The following is a 15,851-nucleotide window of genomic DNA, read 5'->3' on the forward strand; positions in this document are numbered from 1 at the left end:
TGAGGACAGTAGTTTGTTTTCAGCTTAACTGATTCCTCTTGTGAAACTGAACCAGACTGGTAATTCAGAGAAATACTCACTTTTGGATTCCAAATGCCGACACACAAAATAAAATCATGGCAAGCAGTTGTCAAAAATGAGTAAATCTTTTCTGAAATTAATCTCATTTCTACCAAATAACCCTAGAAATTCTGTGTATCCATTGTCCATTGAGCTCAGAGCATATCAGTACAGTACCTAGTTATCTGTTAAATCCACTTGAGTCCAAATAGCTGAACTTCCTTACACAAGCTAGCAACATTTTTCTTTTGTGATGAAGTTTAATAATCACTGTACCTGGTATCTTACAATGTTGGTAACAAAGTACAGTCTTGGGAACCCGTGAGGATTCAACAAATTGAGCCAATTCAAAATGGTCCTTAATCTAAGGAAGGAGATCAGTAAATCCTTTCATCATTCATCAAGTTTTCAACTGTACTAAAATAGAAATTAAAAATCTCCGTAGCTGGCTTTAGATTCTTTTAAATATACTATAAGTTGGCAGTGATTAATAATACAAATATTAAGAGCATCCTTGTGATTTCAATCACTTCCTCTGTCATATCACAGTCAATGTGACTTAGAACCGTCACAGACCAAAGTCTTCTAATTAATGTTTTAATGAGATAAAGATACACTAAACTTCTGTTCTGATTTGAATTAACTTTGAAATCAAATTTTTATTACACTGAACATATTACTTCTGTGGTAAAACAACTGACTTCTTATGTGTTGTGAGCAAACCTCTTAAATTCCTTAGTTGCACATAGGCCCTAGTAGTTCACATACACCAAGTAATGAAATAACACGATCGGGGGGGTTATGTGTGTTTGTTTACTTGTGTGTTTGCCAGGCAGGGTACTCTGGTCCAGGGGTTGCCTGTTGTGTCCCTGATCGGGTGGGGGCCAAACTACTGAGCTCCCTGAAGACAACATGATTTGGGGGCAGTACCGTCCCGTAGAAATATAAACAGGAGCCACAAACGAGAGCTGTATATGTACAATTTTAACTTTTCTAGTAACCATGTTAAAAAAGAAAAAAGAGGTAAAATTAATATTAGTAACACTTTTTATTTTGCCCAATATACCCCAAATATTACCACTTTAAGTTATGATTAAAAATTTTAAGTTATTGATATTTTATATACTTTTGTTCATACTAAGTCTTCAAAACCCAGTGTGTCCTTCACATTTATAGCACTTCTCAATTGGATTAGTCATATTTCAAGTACTCAAAAAGTCATATATGGCCAGTGGTCACCATACTGGACAATAAAGATATAAAAGGAAAACCAGGGGCTTTGAAATTAACATAGACCTAGGTTTAAATTCTAGTTCCACAACTAAGCTGTGTGACCATGAGCCAGTTATATAAACTCTGAGCTCCGTTCTCATCAGTACAACAGGAATAATACCATCTATCTTGCAAAGTCCTTATAAGAATCAGAGTAATATGTAAAGCACCTTAGCACATTATGTGCCTTGCATATAAGAGAATAAAATAAAATCCTCCTCAATCTCACCATTATATAAAGTAGAGAAGAAAAAGTACCACTGTAAGAAAGCTCAAATTCAAAGTTTAAAAATAGGTGAAAGAGAAAAATAAAAAGAGAAACAAGAACTTGAAATAAGATTATCAAAGTGTTTTCTAATTGAAATCTAGTCATCAAGCCACTATTATCCATACAAAATTAAAACAAAAGAAAACCATATTTTCTAAAATTGTGAAAAATGACATTTTGAGACATAGTGGTGTATGTCTTTTTTTTTTTTTAAGCAAATTTGCTTTCTTGATTATTGTTGCCAAGACTAATATTAGCTTCCATTTCTAAGGGGGAAAATGGCTGGAAAGTTGAATAGAAGGTTAATGGCACGTAAATGGCATTTGGGGATATTAAAAATGCTTACAAATAATCTACAAAGACTATATTATGCATACTAATGACTGAGCATTTGCTATACATTATATAAAAATTAATTTCTTTCAAATAATTGTTACACTATATTTTTCATTCACTTATATATCAAAATAAAATGCAGAAAATATATAAAACATACCTCTGATAAAAATGTTTGGGCTGATTTCTGAGCTCCTACATGGAGCAGATATTCATATACGTAGAGTGCTAACCTGGAAAATGAATAAAATATTTATTGAGAAGAGGAATATTTAAAATTAATTATTTAAATAACGCATATATTTTTACATTACAAAAGTAATTTACACACTTAACAGTGACAGAAAATCAACTCTTCCCATATCCTTTCAAAGGAAATATATATATATGTGTGTGCATATATATGACATATACATGATACATATGATATATGATATATATGATATATATATCCAAAAAGAACTTTAATTAAAATAACAAAGAAAAAGGCAAATATATCTTTTCTTGGCAAGAAACATCCAAATACAGATTTCTGTCTTGGATCATCTCACTTACCATAAGCTCATTTCCTTTGTTATACCTAATACAATTAATAATTTATAACCAAACATTAATAACCCTTGTAACCTATTTTAAAGTATAATTACCACCTCTCATTAGTAAAATAAATGAATTAGACCTTTCCAATAACTTTATGTTCCTCAGGCTTTTTGATGAATGTTAAGGTCAGCTCCAGCTATCTGCACATACAGGCCAAAACAGGTGCTGAATGTCCCTTCTAATATATCTGTTCAGTAACCTTTCATTATTTTTTTAGGTTTTGCTTTATAAGGCATTCAAATTAACAGCAAACTACAGTATTAAATAAACTTTAAAGATATCAGATCATATTAAGCATTTGGGTACTTACAGTTTAAAGGTTAACACAAAATTACATATAAATTTATCAGTCAAATATACAATATTAAGTATGCAGTATATACTTATACTACTGTCATTATCTTGTGGATCCAGAAATTTTAAGCTATACCATGTGGTTCAATTTCAGTTGAGCTGTTAACTAAATATTATTCATAAACCAAATTAGTCTGAGGCAGTATTTTTAATGGTATCTTGGACCAATGCCCAGATAGCTCACAACAGTTCAGTTTCTGCTACACTATATTTACCAATATTGAGCCAGGTTTACAGTAAACAAAACAATGTAACAATAACCACAATTCTGTGTAGCTACACCACTTCCCTTGCCAAGTGAATTTCTGATTGTTAAAGATTGATGGCATTTGCAAAAATGAATATTTTCTTCATTTTCATGGAAATATATCATGCATTTGTGATGAAAAGGGAAAGCCTGTACAAATCTAGTTGCTGTGTCCATTTGGTTCTTTCCCCATTCCAAAACTGCCAAACACTTAAAATGAGAATTATTCTGAGAATTATACTAAGCAGCACAAGAGAGCAGACATTTGTTGAAGTTACTCATAGATGAAAGCATGTTGACAGTGAGTATCTGTGAGTAATTTAGAACCATCCCCTAACCTCAAGTTGAATGGCATTTCCTAGATCTGTGCTTCTCAACTCTTTTTCTACCCTAAAACACCTGAGGAATATGACATACTCCTTTTGGTAGCAGTATCTCCCCGTGGAAGTGTGGCTCATCCCCAAAGTACATCAAATGGGACACAGGAACTGGACTATTCCTGTAGTTTCAAACAAACAAACAAATTCAACTGGTGATTCTTATCACACATTCGTCAAATACACTTCCCACACACCCTGTCCGTCCACTAACCACTCCCCACCTTATCACAATTCACTGAATATTATGGCAAATTTCATCTTGAAAAAGCAGAATGTTTTTGTACTTTTCCTAGAAAGACTGTGAAGCCTCAAAATTGCCTGCCAGTGGCAGTGCTGCCCTCCTGCCCACCTCAGAAGAAACCGAGCCTCAGGTAATTCCTTGTAGCTTGTAAAATCGTGGGCCTAGAGCCAAACCAGTGGTGCAGGCTAGACAAAAATTGCAGGCCTAACACAGAGACTGAACAATAAGGATATCCTACCAAGCTCGCAGAAGTTGGAAGTGAGAGGCAGAGGAATGCGTGTGGCAGAGGCACTACTGTGGCGGGCCTGCCGGGGAGAGAACGGACTGCAGAACAGTGCAGGCCAGAGCACAACTGCTGCTGCATCCTTGCAATAAACGTCATACCGTAAAGCTAAGCCAGTCACTTCCTTGTGATCTCTTCTTTATTACTATTAAAGGGACTCATATGTTTCTTCTGTGTTTTCACTAATTAATTAGGTAGTAAGAAGGATCTCTTTACCAGTAGAATTAAAAGCAACAATCCCCACTCCTTCTCTCTGGGTGTAGGGCAATGATTGTAAAAAAAAAAAAATGTATTGGCAGGGGCACAGAATCATTGGGAAGAAGGGGTTTCAAACTACGGGAGATTGGGAAGCACCTCCCAACGGGCGCGCCCATCCTCCTGCCCTCAGAATCTACAGCCGCGCGTCCTTACCAACTGGGCGATGAGGTGGGATGCGGCTGAGGAACTGTCTATAACGCCACCTCATATATCCGTGCTCCATAACCTCCCTTGAACAGAATTAATGCTTCCCAGGCAGTCAGGACCTATGGTCTAGAATGAGTGGCAGGGAGCACGGCATGGGTGAGCAAAGAACTCTGCTGCCAGGATGACTCCACAATACGAGTTACATCATCTGCAAACCCCCAATATTTCAACAATCATCTGTGTGCACGGGACTCTCCAAACCTATCTCGTTAAGTCTTATCCTTTCCACCAAGCTCCAAACCTGCTTCTCCCAACTACTGTTTGAAGTTTCTAACAAAATATTTCTCTCTTAAATTGACTACATCCAAAGTTAAATTTGTTTCCGGTACCTGTGCTCATGCTGAATGAAACATGATTTCTGAGTCTCGGTTTCCTCCTACGTAAAATGGAAAGAATACTACCTTCCTTGAGTATTGCTGAAAGTATTAGAGAGCACAATAAATAGTGACAACTACTATTATAACAACTACTGTTACAATTTCAGCGAATTCTCTGCCATCCAGTAATATATTACCAAGTCATGCACTGAATTCTAGTGCCACAATCTCTCTCATGTCTATCATCCCTTTCTACCTTCTCGATCCCACGAACCACTAGAAGCCACAGCAACAGAAGTATTTGTTCTAGCTTCTGATACAGACACTGTATATTTCCCATACAATACAGGGATTAGAGCCAGAAATATGACTCTCCAGAAGCCCCGCAATAAAAGATACGATTTGAACACAAATGATTTCCAGGGAAATTGGGAATGACACTTGTCCATCCATGCAGGCAAATGAATCATAGCATATTCCCTTACCCAGTGACATGAGCTCACCAAACACAAGAGACAACATTTTATTTGGGTCCAACTTCTACTGACCAGTGAAAACTTCAAGGTAAATACTGAATATACAAATATTTAACCTGTGTATCCTTTTAAATTAACATTTTCTTTTTTCCTTTTTAGTATCCTTTAAGAAATATAACTACTTTTGATAAAGTATATTGTGGCTATTTAACTGGTAGAAACATTAATAACTATAAGGAACAGATGACATCCAACCATAATAGCATGGATGGGGCAGAAAAACAAAATAAAGCAGTAAAACCAGTATGGCTTAGGTAGAGTAGCAAGCATCCTGTGCCTCCTTTAGAAGCCTAAGGGCAGCAGCTGTTAGAGCACTGTCCTCTAATTAGAATCCTACTGGTACCTTTGGTGTCCCCAGAAGATTACACTTTGCCATGGATACTATATATAAAAATCTAAGATATTTAGCCAGATAAAAATATTAAACCTGTGACATATTTTCTGCAAACATTTTTTTCTAGTTTGTTGTCTGACTTGATTTTGGTCAGGGTCTTTTTTTTTTTTTTTTTGGCAGCGGGGAGGTGGTAAGAAAGAAACATTTAGAAACATTTAATGTTTACCGATATAAATAACTAATATGAAAAGAAAAATACTAATCCTTTATAGATGAATAGGCAGCGACAATAACAAACATCACAACTAATTTTAAAACATGGAAAATGTTAAACATCACAAGGAATCAAAGAAATACATATTTCTTTGTAATAACAGGATTTTAATTCTCACTTAAATACATAATTTGTGAGGAAACGGATAAGGAAACACTGCTGATGGCAACCAATTGGTGTAAGTCTTTTAAAAACCAATTTGGCAGTAAGTATACACCAAGAACTTTCAAAAAAAAAGGATGCCCACATTTGGACTCAATAATTCCATTATTGGGAATCTAGCCTAAAAAAATTATCTTAAATGTAGAAAAGCTTAATGCACAAGATTTTTAACCAAAGAATATGAAGAACAATGAAAATTAATTAAAAATAAAACTAGATGTTTTACAGTAAAATATTTTATATTAATTTCATGTTTAAAAACATAATTAGGAATTAGATATCCTATATTCATTGAATAAGCACTTGTGTAACTTCTTTCTGCCTCATTTGTGAACTTTAAAATCTGAGAAAATGTAATTAATCATGCCATCAACTACAGTTATTTCGAATTTACCTTACAAACTATAACAAAACACTTAAATTTTTACCATTCACATGAACAAAATCTATTACAAGCTTGTGAATGAATAGGTGTCATCTAACAGTACCAGGACAGATTAAATATTTAACTAAAAAGGCATCTACAGTAGCTAGTGTCACTTAGGAGTCTAATAACCATAAATTCTCAACTATCCTTATAAATAAAGGGACTTTACATCCTGGGAAAAGGGTAAAGACCTTATTTCATTGAATTCTTCCTGTAATCTAGCTAGCTAATTTGAGATTACATTCCTTCCTCTGAAGGAAATGGTAAAAAATAAGGAACTATGGACAAGATATAAAAATAGGTTTCTAAAACAGTGTTGTTAATTTGCATGCAAGTTTTCCATGATACACATAAATAAAAGGTAAATACTGCCTATCACTCACAACTAATTCCTCTTTTGCAACATACATACACGTACAGTGTCTGTATCAGAAGCTAGAGCAAATACTTCTGTTATTGTTGTAGCTTCTAGTGGTTCCTGGGATTGAGAAGATGGATGGAAAGGAATGGTAAATATGAGAGAGACTGTGGCTCTTGAATTCAGTACACTTGATATATATGTACCTATGTCAGTATATATGTACATGTGCATAATACATCTTGATAAAACAAATTCTTATTTCACAAGCATCAGCTAATAAAAATGACCTAATTTTTTAAATCTGAATTTATAGAACAGTTAAAGTAGATATGACTATTCGTAATGTAAAAAGGATACATTAATTTTGTGAACAAGATTCATTGAGTTTCCTTTACATTATACATGCTAGTTATAATAACATATGATCAACTATTTACAAAACTTTTTTAGGAATACGTACTATAATGTGTGTCACTTGTGGATAAGATGTAATTATGCCTCACAATGTTCCTGTTGGGTAGACAGTTATAAACTATGCATAAATATCATTGGGTGTGCACCTATACAATAAAAAGTCCAACTACCAATAAATGGCCATACCTATCAGCCTGACCATAACATCCTGTATCTACTTTTCATACTGAGATCTATTACCTATTAAAAGAACCTGTCTTTTTCAAGCTATCTTTTCTAACTGAGGTATAACTGACATACAATATTATATTAGTTTCAAGTATACAACATAATGATTCGATATTCATATATATTGTGAAATGATCACCACAATAAGTCTAGTTAACATCCACTATCATATATTGTTACAGAATGTTTTTATTCTTATGATGAGAACTCTTAAGATTTACTCTCTTAGCAGCTTTCAAATATGTAATACAATGTTATCAACTATTGTCACCATGATGAACATTACATCCCCATGACTTATTTATAACTGGAAGTTTTTTAATTTTTGACTCCCTTCACCCATTTACCCATCCTTCACCCTGCACCCCCAAGCCTCACATCCGCCTCTGGCAACCTGTTCTCTGTACCAATGAGGCAAGCTATCATTTTACTATTACAAAAAAGATGTAGTGTTGAAATTGAAAAGCAAGAGAAAGTAGCCACTCAATAAGAGAAAACATCCATCCATCCTAAACTTTAGTGATGAAAACTGATTTTTTAGCATTTTGCCATCTTCTTATATTTATCAAAGAAAAATGAAAAAAATCCAAATAAATATAAAGCCTTCCGATTATTGGGTCCCCATTTGTAATTTTAAAATTATTTTTTGTTAATTCACTGTATGTGCAAAAGTAGCAGGATAGAATGACACTTCAAAAAACAGCTATTCCTCATTTCTCCTGAAATTGAACTACTATTCTGCACTTCATGGCTCTTGTTTATTTGTATCTCCAGCACCTAAAATAGTAAGTACCTAATACAAAATTTTTAATGCATGAATGACTCTCTTAGATCAGGCATAAGGCACATAGAGAATTCTTTGGTTTCTTCTAACCAAGGCATTCAAAGGACAAGTGTAAGATATCCCCTTAGATAACCTATTTTAGCATTAGTGTCCTCTCGGTATCCTTAAGATTTGGTCTCTCAATAAAAAAACTAAACTGCTTAACATGGACATTACCAACACCCTCCCTTCACACTGATTCCCAGTCCCTACATATAAAGGGTGATTTTTTTTTTTTTTAATAAATTAGTCCATTTAGTTATGGGTGGCAGATTTTTGTTGTTTTGGTTATTTTAAACCAAAAAAAAAAAATCTTTAAAAGTTACTAACCTCCTTTTCTGCTGTTTAAATCTAGATTAGGGAATCAACAATAAAAAGATGGTAGAGGGCTAAAAGAGGGGTCTTGTAGAAAGAATGTTCCGTCTAGCTGTTTCCATTTAGCACTGGCGAGTAATAAGCATCCAAAATCCTGCATCCAAAATCCACTCCCCATTGTTGTCCTTAAATCCCAATGTCAATGACCAGAGAAGCCTCAGATCTAGAGAACTTACTAACAGATTAAGCCCTCCTAAAGGTCTTCAAGAGTCATGTTGGATCTAAGAAAGAGACCCTTTCTTATTCCTGAGCCACTGTATAAATCCAGTGTTGACCAATAACATGCCTTAGTGTCCAAATGTGACTCCTCAGTGATAAAATGCCAATAGTTAGCTGGATCACAGCTAGCTAACAAGTAGCAAGGAGCTTTTGGCAGCCACTGAGCGACTGCTCATGGGACTGTAAATAGTTATTAGCAGTGAAACTAGATCAGCCTGATCAAATTTTCAACAGAGCTTATAACCTGGTGCTAAGGAGGTGTGAAAAATTAGCAATTGGTTTCTGACATTGTCTTCTTAAAGTTCTTCGTCATGAACAGTGAAGCTAAAAACCAGATACAGTGTCAAAAATGTGTCTTTGCAACCACACAATAATACTAATTCCCAGGCTCCATTTTAAGCACATTTAAAACATTTTTTTTCTTTTTTTTTGTATATTGTCAATATCAGTTTTAGAGAAAATGATACCTGATATAAATACAGATATTGAAGATGCTACACTAGACATTAAATCTTCTAGGGCAGGGATAATTACATCAGATAAGATAGACAGTAATAGGAATGAAACATTTTTAACAATTAGATGAATAGTGGGTCATAAAAAAATACTACTTTGCTAATGATTCATTTATGTCCTATATGATAGACAAATAATGCTATGAGTATGGATTTGGAATTCGATAATTTGGTATGCTTAGAAATAGAAACATTTACCTTATACAGACAGGCAAGTTCACAATTAAAATGACTACTATCAATTTTGGGGATATAATAAAAAGGGCTAAGATATGAAAATGAGAATAAAACACTAATCAACAGTTTATAGAAATATGGTTAGTCATAGAATTTAGTAAAATTTTCTGTCCAATCTTCTAGCTAAGCTGTATATACACTGGAAATACAGTAGTCGGAACACCTGATAATAGTAGTTACTCTCCACTTGAATCCACCTTGAAGACTATACTTTATACTCAGGCTTCCACTTGCCTGTGGAACCTTGATATACACAGTTTAAGTCATAGTCTTTACTTCTACCTGCTTGTATTACCCTTAGAGAGAGCAGCTTTTCCTTTATATCCACCCAGAACACTACTAGCTTCTTAATCCTTGTTGACTAACCTTGGAGATCTTCCCATCCTCTATTTCAATGTTTTAACATCAAAATTAACACCAAATACCAGACTTCCACTGGCAGAAGTGGAGGAGTAAGAGGGACTGAACTTGCCATCTGGCTATAAACAACTAGAAAACTGGATATAATACATGAAACAACTGTTTTAGACATTGGACAATAGGAATGCAGGCCTATAATACGGGAGAAAGGGAGAACAAACTGTATTGCATCCTATCATCATCCTAGCTCTCTGCCTCAAGGCACATTCTGGAACACAGACAGGGCAAGAAACCTAAATATAAGACAATGGTCTCTTAAGTTGTGAAGATTAAAAAACTAAATTTGGGGGAGGTTAAGGCAGCTGGAATTCATGGGCAGATATCAGATAGGTGGAAGCTACACAGAAAAAAGTTCCAACAATCTGCATAGAGGTCTCTGAGCACATGTGTAGTGTGAAACTCCACTGGCTAGGCAAAGAACTCTCTCACAGAGGGCTGGGAAAGACCTCAATGAACACCAAGATCATTCAGTAGAGACCCCATGGATCACACTTCAGAAGTAGGACTAAACTAGCCCTAGAGTAAAAGTAGACTTACCCTACTAACGGTGGGTAATTTTAACAACCCAAACCAAGCTTTTAACAATATGCAAGTGTACCCAGATTATTCTCGCTAGAAAGCAACTTTAAGCAAGATAAGTAAGTACCAAAGACAAAGTGATACTGGGTACCAAGTCAATATTAAAATCACCTTCAGAATGGTAAATGACTTGGCCAAATTGCTAAAGTTGTATGAATCGTTACCTCTACACGTAGAGCAATATGAAATACTAAGCAAAACCAAGATAATGACAAACATTCTGTTACTGCATTTTTTTTCATTTATTATTTTAGTTAGACATTTATCATTTATAGCCCGCACAAAGTGATAAACCCCTCTGACATCGCACACAGCCGTTACATTTCCACTGTCTCTATTCCTTATGCTGTACTCCACATCCTGTGACTATACATATATTAAATTATAGTTGACATTCACTATTATTCAGCGTCAGCTTCAGGTGTACACTGCAGTGATCAGGCATCTAAACCATCTCTGAAGTGGTCTCCCTAATGGGACAAGTGTCCATCGGATACTCTACAAAATCTTTACAACCTTATTGATTATGTTCCCTAAACTGACTTTCGTATTCCCATGACAATCTTATGGTTACCGATTGTGCTTTCTAATCCCCTCACCTTCTGCTCATCCCCACTCCCGCTCCCATCTAGCAACCCTCAGTTTTTCCTCTATGTCTCTGAGACTGTTTCTGATTAGTTCATTCATTTATTCTTTTCTTTAGCTTCCACATGTAAGTTAGATCATATGGTATTTGTCTTACTCTGTCTGACTTATTTCCCTTAGCATAATGTTCTCTAGGTCCATCGTATCATTGCAAATGGTAAGATTTTGTTCTTCTTTATGGCTGTGTAATACTCCATTGTATAAATGAACCACAGTTTCTTAATCCAGTCGTCTACTGATGGGCATTTCGGTTGTTTCCATGTCTTGACCACATTTTCATATTATGCATTTTTATTCTGTGACATTCTGGAGTGTTCACAGTTTTCTAGCATGTTATATCTCTAAATTTTGAAATGAAATCAATGGAGGGAAAAAGAGTTCACTTAAAAAATTCAACTAATGCCAAAATATCCTAGAACAGTTACTTTTTCAATCAAAGGATACTTGTACTTATATTTAGATCCAATAACACATAAGTTCCCGACCTAAGAGACTAATACTATAAATGGTAATGAATTATTTTTTCCAGATTCAGAAAATGAGTGTTGCTTTTGTGCTAGGAAGACACAGTGGGTATCAAGATTTAACTAACGTATAATTACCACTGATAAACATTTCCTAAGAGTTAAATAAATGCAAATCAAGAAACACAATGATCAATTCCCCACTACTCTATAGATCCAGACTAAAGATAGAAGTTGCATAGAAGTTAAAACATATTTTTTCAAATAAATTTTCCTATCAGTTTTACAACAGAATATTTCTTCATGCATTCAAATATGAGTAGCAAAAGCACAGTAACTCGAACTAAATATTTGTAAGTAGCTTAAAAATTATTAGGTTGTAAGATTTTATCCAGCTTAATTATCTTCATCTGAGGTAAATTTTCCTTAAAAAAAAGAAGAAAACTAAGTGTAATGGTAAAGCTTCATTTTTACTTTTAGAATTAACCATGTTAAATTTATGTTCCAGTTCAGAACAATTAATATCACATATCTCATTATTCAATTTCAGTTACTTTTAATGGGTTCATTACTTAAATGTCCTTTCCTCAACTTAATTGCCTAAGAGCACTTCCACCAGAAAATAAGCAAATAAAGCATAAGGGTTTAATAAACTCAGTCAAATGACATTAAATTTTTTATAGGAGAATTTTGGTATGTCCATTTGAAATTAGTGTCTTTAATGAAAGTCTAGTTAACCTTTACATTATATTTATTCAAGGTTCCCAACATTTGTACAGAAAATTTAAAGGCAGAAAATAAAATTATCTTTGCAAATTATTTCCCAACGGAGTAATTTTAGCTAAATAAAAAGTGATCTTAAATAAGAACTTTTTAACTTTAAAAATATGTATGTATCGTTGACAGTACAACACTATCTCTGGAATTTATTTTAAAGAAAAAAAACACAAAGATTTATATTAGGATTTTCATGACAGAGGTTTTCTGACAGCAAAATAAAAAGTGGAAATAATCTGTACGTCAAAGTCTATGGAACTTATTATAGTACACCAATTGCATATGTGTGTACATAAAATAGAAGTATACAGAATAAAATGTTAAAAAATAATTACAACGAACACTGACAATACCAAATGCTGGTGAGGATGTGGAGCAACAGGAACTCTCATTACTGGTAGAAATGCAAAATTGGTACAGCGCTTTGGAAGAGTTTGGTAGTGTCTTACAAAGCTAAACATACTCTTACCATACTACCCCAAAATCATGTTCCTTGTTATTTACCCAAATGAACTGAAAACTTATGTTCACACAAAAGCCTGCACATGGATGTTTATAACAGCTTTATCCATCATTGCCAAACTTAGAAGCAAACAAGTCCTTCAGAAGGTAAATGGATAAACTTCAGTACATCCAGACAATGGAATATTATTCAGCATTAAAAAGAAGAGCTATCAACCCATGAAAAAATACATGAAGGATCCTTAAATACATATTACTAAGACACTCCGTAATACACTACAAAGAAGCCAATCCGAAAAAACTGCTGATTCTAACTATATGACATTTGGGAAAAGGCAAAACTATGGAGACTGTAAAGGATCAGTGGTTGCCAGGATTGGGGGAGGGGGAATGGGTTGGGAGGGACGAACAGATGGAGCAGAGGGGATTTTTAGGGCAGTAAAACTGCTTTGTATGACACTACAATGATGAATACATGTCATTATACATTTATCCAAACCCACAGAATGTACAACAGAAGAGTGAACCCCAATGTAAACAACAGACTTTGGGTGATAATAACGTGTCAATGGAGGTTCATCAATTGTAATAAATGTACCACGTTGGAATGGGATGTGGATACGGAGGAGCCTATGTACGTGTTGGGACAGAAGGCATGGGAACGCTCTACACCTTCTGCTCAATTTTGCTATGAACCTAAAACTGCTCTTTAAAAAAAAAAGAAATATATATATGATATATATATATGTATATATATGATATACAAATATATCATATATATTATATATATATATAAAATGTACTTAAAGGTGATTACAATGGATAATGGAGCTTCTTACTTCCTTCTCTATATTGTTCTGTATTATGTAATTTTCTATAATCAGGAGAAAATTATTTCAAAACTTAGTCATGAGTTCATAGCTTCTTCCCCAAGCTTATCATAAATTATCTACATGTAACATTTTCCTCAAGTACAGATGAACAGTAATACCTATTCTAATAATAAATTATTTTAATATACTATAACCAAGAAAACATCTTCTTTCTAAATAATGCGTAAGAAAAGAAGATGAATGGCAAATGCTTAAAAGTAGTCTAATGTTTTTCCTCTGACTACTAAGCACGGAAAATAATTTATTCAGAACTTCTCCCTGGCTTTACCACTCTTATTTTTGTTAATTCTTCCTCTTAATTCTCTTTTCCTACCTTTGCACTTGCCGTTTTGGCATTTAAATGTATTCTGCTTTACATTTGCTTTCCTTTTCCACTCATGTTACATTCCCTACTATTTCTTGCAACTTCTTTTTAACGTTTCCCTTATTCCACTTCCTTAACCACACAGCCCAACTCCTTGCTCATCTAGCTATAATACTTTCGGCGATGTCGTTAGTTGAGCCCACCTCATTATTGTCATATTTAAAGTATCTACATTAATATGCACCATTAAGTGAGGCTAGTGCTTATAATCCATTTCCCACTTTCCCTAGAGCAATTCTGGAAGAATTTTTCCCCATAACAAATTCCAGCAATGTCTTTGATCTGTACACCTTAGGGCACAAGCAGAACAGGAAAGAGATGCAGAACACAACTATACACAAATTGACCCAGAACTCTCAATACCACTGAAGAAAGAAGGCAGTGTTCGAGGGAAAACCCCAACTCAGGAAAAAAATGGGATAATTCTTTCCCTCTGATTTTCAGAGGGTAGAAATGTATGGTCATTATTTTTTCAAATCATTATTTGGAGATTTTTTTTTTTTTAAGCTCCATATACAATAATCAGAATCACAGGTTTTTTTCCCCAGGCCTTAATCTATTTCCTAGAGTTAGTTTGAAATATTTATACATTTACAGCATTTGCTCTTTCAAGCCATTATTCATCTCTTTATTAGACAACTCTTAAACATCTCATTTGTGTAAAGTACGGAGAACCAATAAAACATCATTAATTTAGGGCCCACTAATGCAAAATTTATGGCAATATGATCAGAAAATGTATCTCGACACCAAGAAAGAGTTTAACAAATTAGTGGCATAAAAATAATTCTAAATATCTAATTTTAGAAACAGAAACTATTTTTTAACATCCCGAGAGAGAGATTTTACAAATAAAGACTTATGCTCTAGTTAATAAGCTCCTACTATTATTATTCTAGGCCGGCCTTACACAAAAACAAAACGAAGTTACACATCTTGCCCTCAAGTGATTTTTCAGACTTGTTAATAGGACAAAACATGCAATTAAAAATAAGATCAGTAATAAAAAGTCACATATGATGGTGTGCAGACAACAAAAACATCAAAAATTCAAAATAGGAAGAGACCATTATAAGAGACCCTTGACAAAAGGGCTTTAACTGACAGAGGCAATGGCATTTAATTTAGGTATTAAGGGAAACAGGATAAACAGGAAGAAAGCGGGGAGGGTTTAAGGAAAGGATAATAGCATTAAAGAATTATTATAGGCATACCTCAAGGTATTGCGGGTTTGATTCCTGACCACCACAATAAAGCAAGTCAGATGAATGTTTTGGTTTCCCAGAGCATCTAAAAGTTAGGTTTACACTATACTGTAGTCTATTAAGTGTACAATAGCATTATATCTGAAAAAAAGTACATATCTTAATTTAAAAATACTTTATTGCTCAAAAATACTAACCATCATCTGATCCTTCAGTGAGTCATAATCTTTTTGCTGGTTCAGGGTCTTGTCTTGATGTTAATGGCTGCTGACTGATCAGGGTGGTGACTGCTGAAGGCTGGGGTGGCTCAAATA

The 15,851-nt window shown here is 34.3% G+C and overlaps 1 protein-coding gene across 8 annotated transcripts in view; it reads right to left on the minus strand.

The window, feature by feature from the left end:
• The window catches only part of SSBP2 (single stranded DNA binding protein 2), a 273,310-nt gene that overhangs the window by 201,268 nt on the left and 56,191 nt on the right, over positions 1-15,851 (minus strand). For 6 of the 8 annotated variants that reach the window (XM_019715082.3, XM_019715079.3, XM_074328767.2 and 3 more), the window contains exon 2: positions 2,097-2,169. In XM_019715082.3, the coding sequence (XP_019570641.1) occupies positions 2,097-2,169 (73 nt within the window). Of the gene's footprint in view, positions 1-2,096; positions 2,170-3,475; positions 3,508-3,554; positions 3,617-15,851 lie in introns of those variants that run through there. The other 2 variants (XM_074328766.2, XM_088796593.1) reach the window with 2 other exon arrangements.

Source organism: Rhinolophus sinicus, chromosome 3, assembly GCF_057876585.1.
Source record: "Rhinolophus sinicus isolate RSI-liver-muscle chromosome 3, RSI-T2T, whole genome shotgun sequence".
Classification (NCBI taxonomy): Eukaryota; Metazoa; Chordata; class Mammalia; order Chiroptera; family Rhinolophidae; genus Rhinolophus; species Rhinolophus sinicus.